This window comes from Pongo abelii, chromosome 18, assembly GCF_028885655.2.
Source record: "Pongo abelii isolate AG06213 chromosome 18, NHGRI_mPonAbe1-v2.0_pri, whole genome shotgun sequence".
In the NCBI taxonomy this organism is placed as follows: Eukaryota; Metazoa; Chordata; class Mammalia; order Primates; family Hominidae; genus Pongo; species Pongo abelii.
The window spans coordinates 30,655,238-30,675,155 of record NC_072003.2 but is presented as its reverse complement, the minus strand read 5'-3'; the positions used below and the strand labels follow the sequence as shown (position 1 = coordinate 30,675,155).

The 19,918-nt window shown below is 47.6% G+C and overlaps 1 protein-coding gene across 1 annotated transcript in view; it reads left to right on the top strand.

The window, feature by feature from the left end:
• Positions 1-19,918, top strand: part of GTF3C1 (general transcription factor IIIC subunit 1) — an 89,860-nt gene that overhangs the window by 21,113 nt on the left and 48,829 nt on the right. The window contains 2 exon segments of the mRNA NM_001131080.1: positions 104-227; positions 17,034-17,186. Of these exon segments, the coding sequence (NP_001124552.1) occupies positions 104-227; positions 17,034-17,186 (277 nt within the window).

Genomic DNA, 19,918 nt, shown 5'->3' with positions numbered 1-19,918 from the left:
TCAATTAATTCAGGTCCTGAACTTGTGTTCATTTACATGACTTTCTAGTCATTTCAGACATCTTGCTGTGTCTAATAGTAGCCTTTAAATTGTGTTTTGGCAGGGGCTGTGCGAAAGGACATTTAAGCGTCTGTACCAGTATATGCTGAACGCCGGGCTAGCCAAGGTGGTGTCTCTTCGCTTGCAAGAGATCCACCCTGAATGTGGACCTTGTAAGACAAAGAAAGGTAACGCAGAGTCTCAGCTTCTGTTCCCTTGGCTGGCTGGCTCTCACTTCTCTCTTCTAAGCTTCAGCCTCTCTCTCTGATCACATTCTGCCTTGCGGCATAATGATTTCACATATTTATTTAACTCTGCGCCTCAGAGCCTGGCTCAGCTCAGGACTGTCCATATAAAAAGTGCCTAGAAAATGTTTGCTGAACAAACTTCCAGCAAACATCTCTGTGGTGTCCTCCAAAATCATAGTTTTATCACATGCCCAAATAAACAAGTTCATCTTTTCCTCCTTATACTAAGCCACTCGTAGTCTCCTTCTTTTTCTTTTCTTTTCTTTTTTTTTTTTTTTGAGGCAGAGTCTCGCTCTTGTCGCCCAGGCTGGAGTGCAGTGGTGCAATCTCTGCTCCCTACAACCTCTGCCTTTCGGGTTCAAGCAATTCTCCTGCCTCAACCTCAACCTCCCGAGTAGCTGAGACTACAGGTGCCCGCCACCACGCCTGGCTAATTTTTTGTATTTTTAGTACAGACAGGATTTCACCATGCTGGCCAGGCTGGTCTTGAACTCCTGACCTCGGGTGATCCACTCACCTTGGCCTCCCAAAGTCCTGGGATTACAAGCGTGAGCCACCATGCTCAGCCTCTTTTTTTTTTTTTTTTTTTTTTTTTTTTTTTTTTTTTTTTTTTTGAGTCAGGGTCTTTCTCTGTTGCCCAGGCTGGGGTGCAGTGGCGTCATCTCAGCTCACTGAAATCTGCACTTCCTGGGCTCAAACGATCCTCCCACCTCAGCCTCACCACACCCGACCAATTTTTGTATTTTTTTGTAGAGAGAGAGTCTCGCTATGTTGCCCAGGCTGGTCTCAAACTCCTGGACTCAAGTGATCCACCTGCCTCAGCCCTGCAAAGTGCTGGAATTACAGGTGTGGGCCACCACTGCTAGCCACTCATCATTCTTTAGCCTGCCTTTGTGAAGTGCCTACTCTGTATTGCATCATCTTGTTATCTAGCCCTGTAAAGTTGGTGGCATTGTCACCATTTTATATGTAAGAAAATTAAAGTGAAGAGATGCTGAGTAACTTACAGAAGGTTAAACAATCAGTACTCAGCAGAGGTAGGATCTGAGCCTTCTAAGAAAGGTTAACTTAAGGAGCATACTGTGAAACTTTAAAAACCTTCCTTAGGCTGGGCACGGTGGCTCACGCCTGTAATCCCAGCACTTTGGGAGGCTCAGGTGGGCAGATCACCTGAGGTCAGGAGTTGGAGACCAGCCTGGCTAACATGGTGAAACCACATTTCTACTAAAAATACAAAAAATTAGCCAGGCGTGGTGGCACGCGCCTGTAATCCCAGCTACTCAGGAGGCTGAGGCAGGAGAATCGCTTGAACCTGGGAGGCGGAGGTTGCAGTGAGCCGACATCATGCCATTACACTCCAGCCTTCATAATATTTTTTTCCTAGATAGGGTATTGCTCTGTTTCCCAGGCTGGAGTGCAGTGGCACAACCATGGCTCACTGCAGCCTTGATCTCCCAGGCTCAAGCTAATCCTCCTGCCTCAGCCTCATGAGTAGCTGAGGCTACAGGCACACCCTACCATGCTGGGCTAATTTCTTTTTATTTTCAGTAGAGACGAAGTCTTGCTATCATGCCCAGGCTGGTCTTGAACTCCTGGGCTCAAGTGGTCTCCTGCCTTGGACTCCCAAAGTGCTGGGATTATAGGCGTGAGCCACCAAGTCCGGTTATTTTTATCTATTCTTGATTTTTGTCCCATCCTTTTTACTCCTCCTGATTAACCAGAATCATTTTAAAAGCTGCGGGTCGGAGTTCTCAGTAAAAGGTGATAGTTGGAATATATGCATTTATCTGCACTCCACCCAAACTTCACCATAGTGATGAAAAGAGATATAAGAGGAGTAAACTTTCAACTACAAAGAAAACAGGACGGGAAATGACAAAAGGGAGAGCTGGTGATGACATTTGGGTGCTCAAAGGCAGATAGGCAAATGGCGATTGACTGACCAGACTGGGAAAGCTAAGTGCCTGTGAAGGGTGATAGCCAAAAACTGACACCTCAGAACTTGAAATCAACTAAAACTTGGGGATACTGGGTGCCTTTGAAAGCATAAGTATGGATAGGGCTAGAAACAAGAGAATTGGTTAATGGTCTGTGTGAGAAGTTGCAACCCTGTAAGAGGCCCTTCCCCACAGAGACAGAAGTCTGGTGTTGTCTCTAGAGAGCATGCCAGAGGGTTTCTAGGCTCAAAGATATGAGACCAAGCTGGAGATTGGGCACTGTGCCAAAAATGAGGGCTCTGTGACAGTCTTGCTACATGAGAGTTTCCCAGCTGCTGCTCCCAGCTTGGCCGTCTCTTGTTTTAGTCTGTCGTTTGATGTGCATTCTCCAGTAGCTTCCAAAAGGGAACATGGGCTCCTAGAACCATTTGGCGCCTCCAACACTAACAGCCAGACTTATGGTTTCCTAGGCCAGAGGCTGGAGACTTCTTTTTCTGAAGAAACTGACCAGTCCATGAGAAAAATCCTCCAGATACTGAGATTTGGGGGTTTTCCCAACGAAATAGCCCCTGCAAGCTCCCTCTTCATGGAAGCCCACCTGATGGTAACTTCTCCCTTCCTCCTCCCCACTTCCAAAACACAGGGCTTTGGGCAGCATTTTAATGCCTCCCTGAATATTTCAGGAAAATTCATAAGAAAAACAAACAAACACAGGATACTGAAATAAAGTAGGGAGCAGAAGAAACTGAAAAATAAAGAATCCTTAGAGTTAGTGACATGCACATAAAAAACCAAGCAAATGGCAAAAAGTGCAGTTATTAATTCCAAGGAAACCCAAAAGGTGTACAAGAAAAGATTGCTTATAGCCTGTGTGCTTGACTTTGTGGGCATAGCAAGTTGCCTGTGGAGACTGACTTCATTCACGCTCCTCGGGAGAGTGTGTGCTGAATGAGGACAGACCCACAGCACCCCCAGGGTGGGGCTCAGTGCCCTGCAGAAGGTAGGCAGGTGTATTTATCAAGAGACTGTGAACTGCCCATCTAGGGAAGCTTGTCTCTTCCTTTATTTCCTAGCTTAGTTAATGGAAGCATTGGCCACCTGTCTGGCTTCCCTGTGTCTGAGAAAAGTCTTGTGGAGGAGATGGTAACACACAGATAATTACAATACCACAGGTATATAAACAAAGAAGGAGCAGCTGGGAGGTAAGGAAACCTTCCTAGAGCAAAATCTCATCTTTGAGTTCCTAGTGCTTAACACATTCTCAGTGCTGAGTAAATGTGTGATTGATTGAATGACTGGAACTCCTTGAGGAAAAGTGTGGTAGCATCAGCCTTTAAGTAGAGAGGAAAATAGAAAAGATTGTTGGGTCCTGTGGCAAGGAAGAAAAAAGGCTCATGGAACTGAGAGGTGTCCTGGGGACTTAACTGTTAGGTGATTCCTCACTATTTGACCTTTTCTTTTCTTTTCTTTCTTTTCTTTTTTTGACACAGAGTTTCTCTCTATTGCCCAGGCTGGAGTGCAATTGCATGATCTTGGCTCACTGCAGCCTCTGCCTCCCAGGTTCAAGTGATTCTCCTGCCTCAGCCTCCCAAGTAGCTGGGATTACAGGCGTGCACCACCACACCCAGCTAATTTTTGTATTTTTAGTAGAGGTGGGGTTTTACCATGTTGGCCAGGCTGGTCTTGAACCCCTGACCTCAGGTGATCTGCCCGCCTCAGCCTCCCAAAGTGCTGGGATTACAGGCGTGAGCCACTGCACTCAGCCCTCAGTATTTGATTTTGAAGTCTAATGGCCTGAATGCCTAAATACTCATGGCCTGTGGAGCTGTTAATCATTTTTATTTTCTGTCCTGTTGGAAGAAAGGTGTTAAGGAGAAGAGAAGTAATTTATATTTAAAGTAAAGAGAAACTAAGGAGGAACCTTAGTTCCTTAAAGAACGTTTTTTGCTAGACAGGCAACTGTAGAGAAAGGATTCTCCCTAGCCTAAGGTCCCTGGAAATTTAAACTAACCAAACTAACTTGAAACTAACACCTCACACCTGAATGGACTTGGGAGTAAGACAGCCCTGAGTTAGAATTCTTGTTCCATCACTGTCTGGTAAGGTGACCTTCAGCAAGTGATTTGACCTCTGTATACCTCAGTTTCCTCATCTGAATTATCTAGGGGGTAATAGTACCCACTTTCCAGGGTATTGTGAGACTTACAGATGACAGTAGACATAGAGCAGGGCCACAGGCTGATAACACACAGGCCCAATCTAGCTGTGTGTTTTGTTTGGCTCACAGTGTTTGTTTGTATTGAATTTGTTGCCGGCATTTAAAAATTAGAAAGTTTCACCTAAAAAGTCTGACTGTCAACTTCTCTGTAAAAATACAATTAGGAAACATTGAACTTTATTCCTTTATTAGCAGTTGGCTAGGCAGAGGGAGCTGCCCCATTTCGGAGGGGCTCACCTTCCCGTTTCACCACAGACACCCGCTTCCCATTGTGTAGCCTGCGGCCTGCTTCATGCTGGTATGTCATTTGCCTGACCCTTGAAAGTAAGTTCATGCATAGGACCCATTGCCCAGTGAGTGGTTTCCATCATCTTGAGGCCTGGGGCTGGGACAAGAGGACTTTCCAGAAGAAAGATTAGCATGACTTACAGCGCAGACAGTGGTGGTTTTGGCTCCTTGTGCTGCGTTAAGGCAGCAGGCACCAAGATGATGACGGTCAGGGTGTTCAGATTGTCACACGCATGCACAAGGAGCCATTCTGATGGCTGGAGGGATGATGTCTTTGCCCACACTGTCGCCCACCTCTCTGCTGCTGCGGCTGGAAACCTGGGCTCCTGGTGAGTCGTTCCCTCACTTCCATGGCACGCCATAGCCCAGTTACTTATCTGTGGGAGTTCTTTCCAGCTAGCTCATGAGCTCCTTCAGGGTGGTGACCACACGCTTTACATGCTTTACGTCCTTTTTAAAGGCTGTACGGTGTCTGCTTGGAACAGAATAGGCGCTAAGCAGATGCTGAGCAAATTTAATTTCATTTAACTAAGTGCCGCTTCAGTTACTTTCCATGCGCAGGAGGCAAGGGATGAAGGCAGTTTTCAGGGTTTTCTTGCCTTGAGCTTTGTCTTTCCAGTTTGCAAAATTAACATAAAACCTTCCCTCTAAGGCATTATGGAGGAGACAAAGCTCAAATAATAAATAAAGATGATGTATTATTTCATTTAAATTTACAGATATACCTGGATCTAGTATATGAATTATTTCTAAAACTCCTTAAACAACGAATTTGGATTTAGGCTTATTTCAAATGCATATTTCACTGCACAGAAGGCTTCAGTGATCTGTTTTCCAAAAAGCAAAAAAACTTCGGTAATGTAAACAGCCCCGCTGAACTGATCTGTTTTGCAAATTTGGATTGTTTTCTTCAAGTGTTTACCAGTCATCCTGTGTTTATTAAATTGTGCTGAGAAAAGAAAGAGAAGTAGAAGTTAACTCAGTAGTCTGTCGGAAAATGATCACAGTTGGAAACAACTCACAGAAATTGTGCTCCCTGGGGCTAATGACTGAGGCGGTCAACTGGCTGGGTTTTTCAGGTTGTCAGAAGTTCAGCATTGAAAGGGCTGTGGGGTGAAGTAGCTGTAAATGAGATCGACTCTTCTCAGAGCTGTTGCCCCTGTGACTCTTAAAAAAAAAAAGTTCAGTAAGATTTCAGGACATAAGATCGGTATACAGAAGTCCATTGTGTTTCTATAGACCCACCGTGCACAATCTGAAAATGAAATTAAGAAAACAATTTTGTTCACAATAATTCAGAAATATATTTAACAAAAGAAGTACAAAACATATATGCTGTTAAAACTACAAAATGTTGCTGAAAGTTAAGATTTATGTAAATGGAAAACATCCCAGGTTCCTGGATCCAAAGACTTCACAGTATTAAGAAGGTGATACTCCCCAGACGAATCTACTGATGCCACACAGTCCGTGTGAGAATCCCGACTGACTCCTCCACAGAAATTAACAGGCTGATGCTAAAATTCACAGGGAATGCAAAGGGACCCAGAGAGCTAAAACAATCCCGAAAAAGAAGAACAAAGTAGGAGAACTCACACTTCCTGCTTTTTAAACTTACTGCAGAGCAGTAGTAATGGAGACAGTGTGATACTGGCACAAGGGTAGACAGATAACTAAATAGAACTGAGAGTCCGGAAATAAACCACACATCTATGGTCAAATGATTCTCGGCAAAGGTGCCAAGACCATTCGATGGCGAAGGCATGGTCAGTCATGAAAGGCCATGACTGTATGGTTCCATTTATAGGAAAGTCCATAATGGGGGAATCTGGAAGTAGATTAGTGAGTGCTTAGGGGAGGGGTGCAGGGAGACAGGAGTGAGAAAGGGTTTGAGGTGATGAGAATGTTCTAGAATTGATTGGTGATGGATGCAGGGGCCTGTGAATGTAGTAAGAAACCATTGACTTGTACAGATAAATTGATGAATTGTGTGTTATGCAAATTATATCTCAATAAAGCTATTAAAATTTTAAAAAGTAAATAATATCCGAGAAACCTAGCAAGGTATAGCAAATTAAATTATGATAGTTAAAATGGCCAACAGGAACAGTTAAAAAGTTAAAGTAGGATTGTTGTATACAAGCTAAGGGAAAAGAAATGAACCATATGAAGAATGATTAAAATGCAACAAATAAATACAAAGGTTTAAAGAAGCTTTGAAACCAAAAAACTGGAATTAAAAAGAATCAAGATTAGAAAAACAAAAAGGATAAAAGGTGAACATGAACAGAAAAAGAGCAGAAAAAGATTTTCAGAAATTTTAAAAGCCTAGAAAATTGATTATACTGGAGGGAAAATGGTTAAAATAGTTAAAAAGTGATTAAAGAACACTAGCTTAAAAAATGAACAAGAGAAATAGAAGAAAGACATGTTAATATGGCAGAAGCTCTGTTGAAAGCCAGAACTTTAAAGAGGGGTAAGAGCCCCAGGGGTGTGAATTTGTGGGCTGAGTAACTTCTGCTGAGTCCTAGGCAGCTCTCTGGAGGGGGGACCCAGACACCTGGGGAGCGCCCTTTGCCAGGAACTGGCCTCTTCCCCTCTCTGATCTCCCCCAGGAAGGACCAGCCACTCAGTCCTGCAGACAGCAGGAGCCTTTGGCCTCCCTCAGCAGGGAAATGTGTTGTGTTTCTCAGAAGAGCACACTGGGGACAGGTGGGAGGAGCGTGAGGCCTGGGGAAGAGAAGCAGGCTGGAACAGGATGGGTGACTGGTCATGCACTGAGGGAGAGGCCCTAAGATTTTCTCGCAAGACCTCTCTAAAGTGTAGCTAGCTGATGCCTTTGCAGGCTGAGAAGGGAATGCTCCCTGCGCTAGGAAGAGTCGAAGGCAAGTGCCAGAACTTGTGAGCATGGGAAATGACCACACAGGGTGAGTGCCTGGCAGTGGAGGTATCCATGGGGCCAGTGCAGGGACTGGATGTTTCTGTGAGGGATGTGGCCTCCTTAAATAGCGCCTGGCTCAGAACCCTCAAGAGAGGTTCGCTGCTGCTGTTAGCACTGCACAGTTGACACCAGCCCTTCCCATCTATTGATCACGCTTTAAGAGCATTGGGGAGGCTGGGCGCTGTGGCTTAGGCCTGTAATCCCAACACTTTGGCAGGCCCAGGTGGGCGGATCACTTGAGGTCAGGATTTCAAGATCAGCCTGGCCAACATGGTGAAACCCCATCTCTCCTAAAAATACAAAAATTAGTTGGGCATGATGGCAGGTGCCTGTAATCCCAGCTACTTGGGAGGCTGAGGCAGGAGAATCGCTTGAACCTGGGAGGTGGAGGTTGCAGTGAGCTGAGATCGCACCTCTGTTCTCCAGCCTGGGTGACAGAGCAAAACTCCATCTCAACAACAACAAAAAAAGCATTGGGGACTGCAAGTCAGCTACTAACTCAGCCCAAGGGTTTAGGGAGGTGATTGACTCTGAAGCTGTACACCAAGAGTGTTTATACGATTTTCTAAACCCTTGTAAACCCCCATGTGTACTATTGTCAGTACGCTTGTTTCCTTGTACAATTAGTGAGAAAAACCTAAGACCCTGTGGGCTTGTCTAGAGGCACTAAAAAGAGGAAAGAAGTAGGTGAGATGCCATATTGTTATCCCATTTTGTGGTCAGTCTTGGAGTGGGGGGAAGTGGAAAAAACATCGAGATGACATTCCAGGCAAGGCTGGCTGGGCATGGTGGCTCATGCCTGTAACCCCAGCACTTTGGGAGGCTGAGGCAGGTGGATCATTTGAGGTCAGGAGTTGGAGACCAGCTTGGCCAACATGGTGAAACCCCATCTCTACTAAAAATACAAAAATTAGCCGAGTGTATTAGCGCACGCCTGTAATCCCAGCTACTCAGGAAGCTGAGGCAGAAGAATCGCTTGAACCCAGGACGTGAAGGTTGCAATGAGCCGATCACGCCACTGCACTCCAGTCTGGGCGACAGAGTGAGACTCCATGTCAACAAAACCAAACCAAACCAAACACAAGGTCTCACTGTGTCTCACCCAGGCCAGAGTGCAATGCTGTGATCATGGCTCATTGCAGCCTTAGCCTCGTAGGCTGAGCAATCCTCCCACCTTAGCCTCCCAAGTAGTGGGACTACAGGGGTGTGCCACCACACCAGCTAATTTTTTTAAAAAATTGTTTTTTTGTAGAGACGGGATCTCGCTTGTTGTCCATGCCAGTCTCGAACTCTTGGGCTCAAGTGATCCTCCTGTCTTGTCCTCCCAAAGTGCTGGGATTATGGGCGTGAGTCACTATGTCCAGCCTTGTTTCTTTCATTCTAGTCCTTCTAACCATGCAATCCTGTCAGTACTATTTTCTTTCTTTCTTTCTCTCTCTTTCCTTTCTTTCCTTCTGTCTCTCTCTCTTTTTTCTTTGCTTTTCTCTTTTCTCTTCCCCTCTTTCTTTATTTCACTGATGAGAAAACAGACGCACAAGTCCCTTGCCCAAGGTCACAGAGCTGGGCAGTGCTGGTGCAGGGATTTGAATAGAGTATCGGTTACTTACTCTGCTGCCTCCCATGTGAGACTGGGCTGAACTCAGGAGGAAGTGGAAGTCAGGTAGGTGAGTGCTTGGGGCCTGAGCCTGGCTGGGACACTGGCTAAAGGTAAAACCAGCCTAGGACAGCTCCCAGGGGCCTGAGGGTCTGCAGATCTGGACTCCCTTCCAGGCCTCCCTCCCTCCAAGCCAGCTTCCATGTCCACTGCAGAAATAGCTTCCACTCAGTCCCAAACATCATGCCTACAAAATAAACAAGAAAATATGCTATGGTTGGCATAGGAACCTTCCACAGCTACCTTTCTCCGTATCCTCACCTTCATTCCTGCCCTCTCCCCTCCCCTTCCCCAGTAGGCCCCTTCTTTTCCACCTCCGTGCCTTTGCTCATACCCTTCCTTTTGCCTGGAAAACCTGTCTTCTTCTGCTTTATCAGACAATTCTTAGTATCCTTTACTGTCCCACCCGAATGCCACCTCCTCTCTCTGCTGTCCCCTGCCTAGCCCCATCCTGTCTCTTTCTCATTTCCAAGCTCTGTGCATTCTTAAAGCAGGGTCCTGAGGGTGTTGTAGCACATTTCCCAGCATGGCTGGCTGGCCCTGCTAGTCTGTTAGTAGTCAGCCAACCAGAGAGCATGCGCTGAGTGCCTAATTTGCCTCAAGTGTTACGCTAGGGCCCTTGAATGCATTCATTAATTTAGTCCTTACTACCAGCTTATTCTAAGCATGCTGTTAGAATTACCCTCATTTTACCCATGAAGAACTTGAGGCTCAGAGAGGTAAGGAGCTTCCCCATGGCTGAGCCCAGAATTCAAACCCAGGCATGTGAAGCCTGAGCACGTTGTCCTTCCTGTGCCGCCCGCCGGCCTCTCTCACACACACAACCTTTTGTAGGGGCAGGAAACCTGTCTCTATCATCCGTATGTGTTCTGGGCCCAGCACAGAAGAAATGCTTGTGGAATCAAATCAAGTTAAAGGCCCCAAGCACTCTCTGATATTTTCAGCCCAGGTGACTGGGTATGACACTTGATCCTCCAAAGCTGTGCATTTCCAAGGTTGTAGTAACGATCAGAGTTGTAAAAGCAGTAGCAAACATTTACAGAGCACTACCTTCATGCCAGGCGCTGTCCTAAGGGCTCTATGAGGAAGATACTATTATTGTCCCTATTTTATAGCTGAGGAAACAGGCCTAGAGGCCATATTACATAGCCAAGTTATGCAACCAGCAAAGGCTGCCAGAGGCAGGCCAACACCAGACAGACTGACTCCAGAGCCCATAATATAACCTGTACCACCATTGCCCTGGGGTGTGTGCTGCAGCACCCCCACCTCCGTCATTCAGTGTTCCCTGAATTCTATGCTTTCAGCCTCTGGCCAGGCGTGTGTGTGTGTGTGTGTGTGTGTGTGTGTGTGTGTGTGTGTGTGTGTGTGTGTGTGTGTGTGTGTGTGTGTGTGTGTGTGTGTCTTGGGCAGGGGTGGTGGGGAGGTAACACTGAATTTACGTGACATCTGCCTGACTTACCAGTAGGACTTTCCCATTGCTTGTGACCCTTAAAGAGGAAAGCTGCTGTGGGGTTCATTTGTTCCCATCTTGCTTTTCTTTCCTGGGTTGATCACAGTTGAGAGCGCCATTTTGCCAGGAGGCCAGATGGATTTTTCACTGGGAATGGGAGAAACACAGACTGTTGGTTCCGCCTCACAGCTACTCTGGTTTTTCCTTTACTATGAATCGTGCTTCTGATGGAAATTTGAAATTCTAGCCTAGCCAGGTGGCCTAGTGTGGAAGGCATCGGTTAGATCACATGACCACTCTGAGTGTCAATTTTCTTTTTCTTAAAATGGTAATAATAACTTGCAGAAGCCACGTGATGAGTAAGTAAAATCGCTTCCAAAAACACCGAACACAATGGCTGGCTCATACTAGGTACTCCTTAAGGAGTCACTCCTCTTTTTCTCTTCTGGGACTTCAGAATGTCTGAATGAAGTCCATCTTGGATCCTGGACACAAAAGATCTATGTGATTCCTTTGTGTTGGACTGGTAATATTTGCATGCCATGTCTTTAAAATGCCTGAAACTCCTCGTGCCTATGAGCGGGTGCTGGTTGTATCTCACCTGCCTTTTGTTCCTGGGAAGAAAGACCTGTGTCCAGGGACCAGGGGTTGCCATTAGCAAGTCCCCAGTTCCTCCCAGGGGAATTGCTGGTCACTGAGGTGGCAGCTTAAATGGGGCAGTAGGCCTCACTCACCCTGGATGACGTGCGCTTATTCGGGTCTTGCTCTGCCCCTGTGGCTTTTGGCTTTAGCTGACTTGTAGTCTGGAACAGGCACCTTCAAAAAGGCAAATAGGAGCCAGAGGGATTTAATAATAAAAACTGAAATTCTAAGCCTGGTAAAACTCTAGAACTGTGGGAAAGGCACACAGGGCTGGTGGAACTCCTTCCAGATGGTCCCTTGGAATCACAAGGCACACACTACACTGTTCCGTCGTTTACCTGCCTAATCTCTTATCGTTCTCCCCACAAGGCAAAACACTGTCACTAGCCCTAGTTTTCAGGCAAGACACTTGAGGCTGAGGGAGGTCAGCCACCTTGTCCAGGCCCACCCAACACAGCAGCAGGGCTCACAGCCAGCTCTGTGGCAGAAAGTCTGGCTTCCCCACCACAGTGCTGGGCTGCCTCTCCAGCACAAGGTTTTTCAAAGGAAAGATGTGCACCAGGCTTAGCTCGGTGACCCATGACTATAACCCACTACTTTGGGAGGCCAGGGTAAGAATGTCACTTGAGGCCAGAAGTTCTAGACCAGCCTGGGTGACATAGCAAGATCCCATCTCTACAACAAATAAAAAAAATATCCGAGCGTGGTGGTGTATGTCTGTAGTCCCAGCTACTTGGAGGTGAGGTGGGAGGACCGTGTGAGCCCTGGAGTTTGAGGCTGCAGTGATTGTGTTGCTATACTCCAGCCTGGGTGACAAAGCAAGACTTTCCCTCAAAAGAAAAAAATATATATATATATATATGTGACGGCATGGGGAAAGGAAAATGTGTCTGTGATTGGCATGTTGTGAAAGAGCAGAGCCAGACACAGCTTGGGTAAATAAAACAGGGCTTACTTGCCGGGCAGATACAGAAGAGAGTCAGCGCAGTTGGGATTCACAGCAGAGAAATCAGCTATGCCCTGTGGGGCAGGCAGAGCCGCAGATCCCATGGCCAAAATATCCGGAGAGTCACTCCAGGCCTGGAAGCACAGCCGCCTCACACTGGGCCCGGCCTCAGATGTGGCCCACCCACAGCACCCACTCCGGGTCATGGGTGCCTTGTGGATTCTGGGGCTGATGATGCCTATTGTGGTTGCACAGAACAGCTCATAGTCCTCCGGCATCGCCCTCAGCCTCCATGGCCAACAGCTGAGCCTCATGCTCAGAACCAGAGCAGGGGAGCGCCTTCGCACAAGTCTCTAGGAGTCAAGCCATCATGACCAGAGGGCAGCTTCGGGGCTTATCCCACAATAAGGGGGGGCCCGCCACCTTTAATGCCACTGATGTTTGTCATGCCTCTGCCCTGTGCTAGGTGCCGGTGCTACTATTCAGAATAACTCCCCTACTGGCCAAGTGTATCCACTGCAGGCTGGCAGCCTGGGCTGACTGACATCCTAGCTCTGCCACTCCATAGCGCCATCACTTTGAACAAGTACCTTAGCTTCCGCATCTGTGAAATGGAGCTTACAGGGGCCTGCCTACCTTGGGGTTGTGGGATTTTATGGGTTAATTCATGTACCGCCCTTGGCATGGTGCCTGGCTCCCAGCAAGTGCTGGGTGGTCATGTTGAGGGATTGCTCCATGCCAGCCTCTGTACAGATGTTGTCTCAGCCATGCTAACATTAACCCCGTGAGACAGAGAACACTGTCATCCCGTTTTGCAGGTCAGAAAACAAAGAGTCATACTCAGTAATTTCCCCAAAGTCACAGACATGGGGAGCTATGGAACTTGAGATGGAAATACTTCTCTGCCTGGCTCTGGAGCCCAAGTTCATCCCTACCTTCCCTCCGAACGTTTATTCAGGAGGTAGTTGTGCCATTTGTTGGAGGCTGTGATGGGATGGATGTCAGTTGCTCCACTAGTAGAGAGGTGAGGACAGTGAACCAACTTGGTGGGGAGAAGAAGGTTTTTTTTGGTTTTTTTGGTTGTGTTTTGTTTGAAACAGGGTCTCACTCTTGCCCAGGCTGGAGTGCAGTGGTGTGATCATAGCTCGCTGCAACCTCAAACTCCTGGGCTCAAGCAATCCTCCTGCTTCAGCTTTCCTAGTAGCTGGGACTACAGATGCACACCTCCAAAGCCTATAGCTGATTTTTTGTATTTGTTATGGAAATGAAGTCTTGCTCTGTTGCCCAGGTTGGTCTCAAACTCCTGACCTCAAATGATCTGCCCACCTCGGCCTCCCAAAGTGCTGGGATTACAGGCATGAGCCACTGCTCCCAGCCAAGATCAGAAGCTTTGAAGACTATGAGGCTTTTTCTCTTTTTTGCCCACTGAGGTCATGAGTTTACTAGTACCGTTTCTTGCCTTCCACCTGTGTTTATTTTGAGGGCTGTCCTGTGTATCTTTTCCGAGCCAATCAGCCTCTTTAAAAGGAGAAGAAATAGCGCTGGGCCACTGGCTGAGGGTGCCTCAGGTCTGACTCCCCCAAGTGCTGTGTTGTGCTGCTGCTCAGGCAGAAGCCAGTGTCCCTGGTGCCGCGCCACTCATCTATTCTCAGTCACGGGGACGTTTTGAATCAGGGGCGTCTAAACCAAAGGTTTAGAGCCTGGGCTCCAGAGCCAGACTGCGTGGTAAATGCCACCTTCTCACTGGCAAAGGGGCATTTGTTTGTGTGAATTACTTAGCTCCTTAGTGTTCTCTTGTGTGACTGGAATGATCACCCTTACCTCCTCAGGCCATGGTGAGGGTCAGTTCATAGGGCACACAGGGAGCCTAGGACAGCATCCAGGATGTAGTAATGGATAAATGGTCATAAATGTAGTAATGGATAAATGTAGTAATGGATAAATGGATAAATGTTATTAGGAGCAATAGGTTGCTCGTGTGAGCAGCATGGTGGGGTGGGGGTTGGGAGGGGCTTGTCTAGAGGACAGTCTAGGGGGGAATGGCATGGTGGTCTTGTCTTCCTGTGTGCTGAGTGTGTTGATCACCAGCTGCTAGAGGTGCTGCTTGTAGAAAGGGAGCCTGGCAGGCGACCCCGTCCCAGTGCCCGAGCCTTCAGATAGTTCTCGCTCATGTCCACAGTCCCGAGAGTCCCCTTGTCCCCATACTTCCCCTCCTGATTGCTTAAGCCTCCCATTCTGAAAGAGAGGGATTGCAGGAGAGGGCAGGGCAGGGGCCTGGAGCACAGGGCAGAGCCAAGAGGGACGGCAGGAGCCGCGGCGGGGAGCCAGCAGAAGCCGAGGCTTCAGGCCTGCGCCGGGGCCTTAGATTGCCTCTAATGAAAAGCCGTGCCCTGGGGGACTTTCTGTTGCTGTGAGGAGTGGAGGGGTCAGCACAGGGTTGGTGCCTGGGGACCACTTCTGCTGGCCACTTGCCCTAGGCCGGCCCCCACTAGAGTGTCTCCTGAGGTCTGTTGAGTTCCAGGCATCTCCTGAGTTCCAGGCCCTGAGATGCTTATTTGTGAACTTCACCTGCAAGCCACATGCTCTGCCCCCAGAAGAACTTCTTGCTCGAGTGGAGGTGGTTGGGCCTGACTTTCCTCGGACCTCAGTCTTCTGTGCTGTTGGGGATGGCATTTCACACTTCACGGGCAGGGTCCTGTAATAGAGGGCTGGGCTCCAGGGCCGGCGTCAGTGCCTACTCCTTGCCGTAGCACCCAGGATTCTGTGCATCGATGTGCTGATGAAAGCTGGTGGAGAAGCTGTCCCTGTTATTCTTATGACTACTGTAACAAATTACCACGAACCTAGTGACTTCAAACCACACAGATTTATTCCTATCTGAAATGGCTTTCGCTGGGGTAAAATCAAGATGTTTGCGGGGCAGTGTTCCTTCTGGAGGCTTTAGAAAAGAATTCATTCCCTGGCCTTTTTTAGTTTCTAGGAGGCACCTGCATTCCCTGGGTTGTGGTCCCTTCCTCTGTCTTCAGATCTAACAGTGTAGCATCTTCCAGTCTCTCACTCTGATCCTACTGCCTCTCTTTCAACGACTTTTTGTTGTTGTTGTTTAGTGTTTTGTTTTGAGACAGGGTCTCACTCTGTCACCTAGGCTGGAGTGCAGTGCTGCGAGCTTGGCTCACTGCAACCTCAACCTCCCAGGCTCAAGCAATCCTCTCACTTCAGCCTCCTGAGTAGCTAGGACTACAGGCACATGTTACCACACCTGGCTGATTTTTAAAATTTTTTGTAGAGTTGGGTCTTGCTGTGTTGCCAAGGCTGGTGTCGAACTCCTGGGCTCAAGCGATCCTCCCTGCTTTGGCCTCCCAAAGTGCTGAGATTACAGATGTGAGCCACCATCCCCAGCCTGAGGACTCTGTGATACTACATTGAGCCCACCCAGATAATTGAGGATAATCTTACCTCAAAATTCTTAACTTCACCCTGGCAACAGTGACCCTCAAAAATCCACAGTGCCTTAATTTAATCACTTCTGCAAAGTTCCTTTGGCCATGGAAGGCAACATGTTCACAGGTTCTGGGGATGAAGACGTGAACATCTTTACAGGGTGGTTGTCCCACTCCAGGTTGTTGCGTATCACAGGATATCTTGGTGTTCATGTTGGAGACCTATGACCGTGACTGAGTCATTTTTCCCGTCACTTACAAACTGTCAGGAGCTTGGACAAGTTATTCAACCCCTCTGTTCCCTAGCGTCTTCATCCAAGGGTTGTTGGGACCAAATGAGTTAGCTCATGTCAAGTATCAAGAAGTCCCCATTTTTCCTTGTACCTTTTCTAGTTCTTACCTACAGATACATATATCTTTCTCTCGTTATAGCCGTAGGCACAAGTTTGTTATTTTTTTTCCCATGTTTTACTTTTGTAGATTGCAATATAGATGCATCACACAGTGTGATGATTTGAATGCACACACTAGTCCACAGAAAGTGAGGTGGCTGGTAGGTATGCCACCCCTCCACCCCCGTTGCTGGTTTTTTTGTAGTATGCATAAGATCGCTCTGATGCGATAAAGAGTGCTGTAGTAGATCTATTAGTACTGATAGGCTTTGCCTCTTTTTGAGTTGTTTTCTTGGAATAAATGTTTACACTTGGAATCATTGTAAAATCCCCTTGAAATGCTCTAGAAGGGTTATACAGCTCGTTTACACTGCTGCCACACCTTATTGGCAGTGAGTATTAGCTTAAAAGGAAAAAGATGTTTTTCATCCTTTTGGCAAATACTGCTTGTGTGCCTCCTGAGTGTGGGCCATGTCCCGGGTGCTGGGAAGGGAACAGGAAGAGACAGGCACGTCTCCTGTTGTCATGGAGCTGGTCTCCAGCAGGAGAAGGTGACTATTGATTTAACAGGACTAACAGCACCTCGTTATTCCTTCCATTTGCATTGCTTTCTTCACTCATTCTTCTAAAAACAAAAAGCAGCTTTATGGAATACATTTTCAGGTCTTGTGGCCCAAGATGAGCCATTTTTAAAAGTCCAGACATGGTGATGTGTGTGACCTTTGTGGGGATCTCTGTCTCTGCCGACACGTGCTATGATATTTCGGAACCCCTCATCTCCCCTACGCAGCGCTGCTTTCACTCATTGCTGGAAAACCCGTGCTTGTGTTGCCAGGGACCGACGTCATGGTTCGGTGCCTCAAGCTGCTGAAGGAATTTAAACGGAATGACCATGACGATGACGAGGACGAGGAGGTCATCTCCAAGACAGTGCCTCCAGTGGACATTGTGTTCGAGCGGGATATGCTCACACAGACCTACGACCTCAGTAAGTCTTGTTCCCATGCCAGCTTGGATGTGGGTCCTGAGAATTTGAGTCAAGAAGCTTTTTGCCCACATGTCGAGAGAGAGCTCTGCTATAGAGAATGTAATACAATGGGAAGTGCCTTGGTTCTCCAGAAGGGTTTAGGCTTCGAGGTCAGATTGGAGTTTGAATCCTTGCTCTGCCACTTAGCCATATGCCTTTAATGAGGTCTCTGAGTCCCATTTCCTCATCTGTAAAAGCAGGCATCTTAGAGTTCTCCGGAGACACAGAATCAGTAGGAAAAATAAACATAGATATATGAGAGGGAGCTTATTAAGGTAATTGGCTCATGCAATTATGAATGCTGAGAAGTCGCACTAGCTCGTCTGTGAGCTGGAGGCCCAGGGAAGCGTCAGAACTAGGGAAGTCATGGGGGCAGGTCCCAGTTACCTAAGGCTGGAGAGCCTGGAGTTCTGATGGCCAAGAGCAGCAGAAGAGGGGGCTGCAGCTCCAGAAGAGAGAGAGGGCAAGTTCGCCTTCCTCTGGCTTCTTGTTCTGTCTGGGCCCCTGGCTGATTGGATGGTGCCTGCCTGCATGGAGGGCAGATCTGTCCCACTTAGTCCACTGAGCTACACACCAGTCTCCTTCAGAAACACCATCACAGACACACCCAGAGATAAAACCTGACCAGTGATCTGGGTATCCCTTAATCCAGTCCCATTGACACCTAAGGTTAACCATCACATGGTGAGAGCATCCACACTAGCACATTATGAGGATAAATGACATCAAATTAAAAGGGCTGCTATAGGGCCTGGTGCATAGAAAGCACTGAGAAAAAGAAAGCTATTACTATTATTATTCAGAGGTTCAAGAGCTACCTGTTATTTTCTAAGATTGGTCTGGAGTTACCACAGGCCCGGAATCTATGATGAATGGGCAAAGAAAACATTCTCTCCCATTCCTAACCCTTCCCCCAGGTCCCCCAACTTCTGTGTAGGATATCAGTGACGTAGTGTCATAGGTGGTGTGGCCTCAGGTCTCTGCAGGGAGGAAGACAGAGCAGAAGGTGAAGTGGCTGCAGGGGATCTGATTGAGCTGTTGAGTCGGTTCAACCTTTCTGGAGGGCTGTTTGGTAGCTCCCTTCACGTCCCTCAGAATGGGTTCCACACAACACAGCTGGGGAAATGCTGCCCTTAACCCTTTCTTTTTTCTTTTTTTTTTTTGAGATGGAGTTTGACTCTGTCACCCAGGCTGGAGTGCAGTGGCGCCATCTCAGTTCACTGCAGCCTCCGCCTCCCAAGTTCAAGTGATTCTCCTGCCTCAGCCTCCCAAGTAGCTGGGATCACAGGCATGTACCACTGTGCCCGGCTAATCTTGTGTTTCTTTTTTTTTGAGATGAAGTCTCACTCTGGCTCCCAGGCTCGAGTGCAGTGGTGTAATCTCGGCTCACTGCAAGCTCCACCTGCCGAGTTCACGCCATTCTCCTGCCTCAGCCTCCCGAGTACTTGGGACTACAGGTGCCCATCACCATGCCCCACTAATTTTTTTGTATTTTTAGTAGAGACGAGGTTTCACCATGTTAGCCAGGATGGTCTCGATCTCTTGACCTTGTAATCCACCTGCCTCGGCCTCCCAAAGTGCTGGGATTACAGACGTGAGCCACAGCGTCCGGCCTAATTTTCTATTTCTTTAGTAGAGACAAGGTTTCATCATGCTGGTCAGGCAGGTCTCGAACTCCTAACCTCAGGTGATCCACCCGCCTCGGCCTCCCAAAGTGCTGGGATTACAGGCTTGAGCCACTGCACCTGGCTAGCCCTTTCATCTCTACTTTTTAGCATGTTGCTAGATCAGTATAGGAACACATCCTAGTCGTCTCTCTTCATTCTGCTGCTTATTTTTATACGTGTACAACATAGCAAACCTCCTTTATTCAGACTGATTTTACTAGGCAGCCTCAAGCCTATCGCATCAGGAAATAAAGAGGAAGATACTTCTTTTTTTTTTTTTTTGAGACGGAGTCTCACTCTGTCGCCCAGGCTGGAGTGCAGTGGCATGATCTCAGCTCACTACAAGCTTCGCCTCCCAGGTTCACGCCATTCTCCTGCCTCAGCCTCCTGAGTAGCTGGGACTACAGGCGCCTGCCACCACGCCCGGCTAATTTTTTTGTGTTTTTAGTAGAGACGGGGTTTCACCGTGTTAGCCAGGATGGTCTCGGATCTCCTGACCTCGTGATCTGCCCGCCTTGGCCTCCCAAAGTGCTGGGATTACAGGAGTAAGCCACTGCACCCGGCCAAGAGGAAGATACTTCTGAAAAGTCAAAGAGCTTTGCAACCAAGTCTGCCTTGCAGCTCGTGTGCTTTACTGCTGGGACTCCCTGCCCACCTCCCAGTTCCTAAGCCGGCTCCTTCCTGGAGTTCTTAGTTCCAGCTTAATAGGATGCATTTAAAGGGCCTCTGAGCGGCAGATATACTCACAATCCTGACATACACCAGCTTGTGACAGCCCAGGAGTAGACAAGCTACACACAGCAACAGTGGGGGCCAGTGGTCTGTGAGTCATTTACTCCAGGGCTGAGGAATACCATCTCCTTTCAAAGTCCTTGCTTGCACGACTCTTACAAAACACTGCAGTAGTCAGTGTCCGCAATGCCTCTGTGTCTATCAAGAAATACTGGGAAATGAAGAATACACATTAAGAAAAGTTCTGAATTAAAAATTATTTTGATGCTTCTTAAAGAGGTCAATTTCATTTAT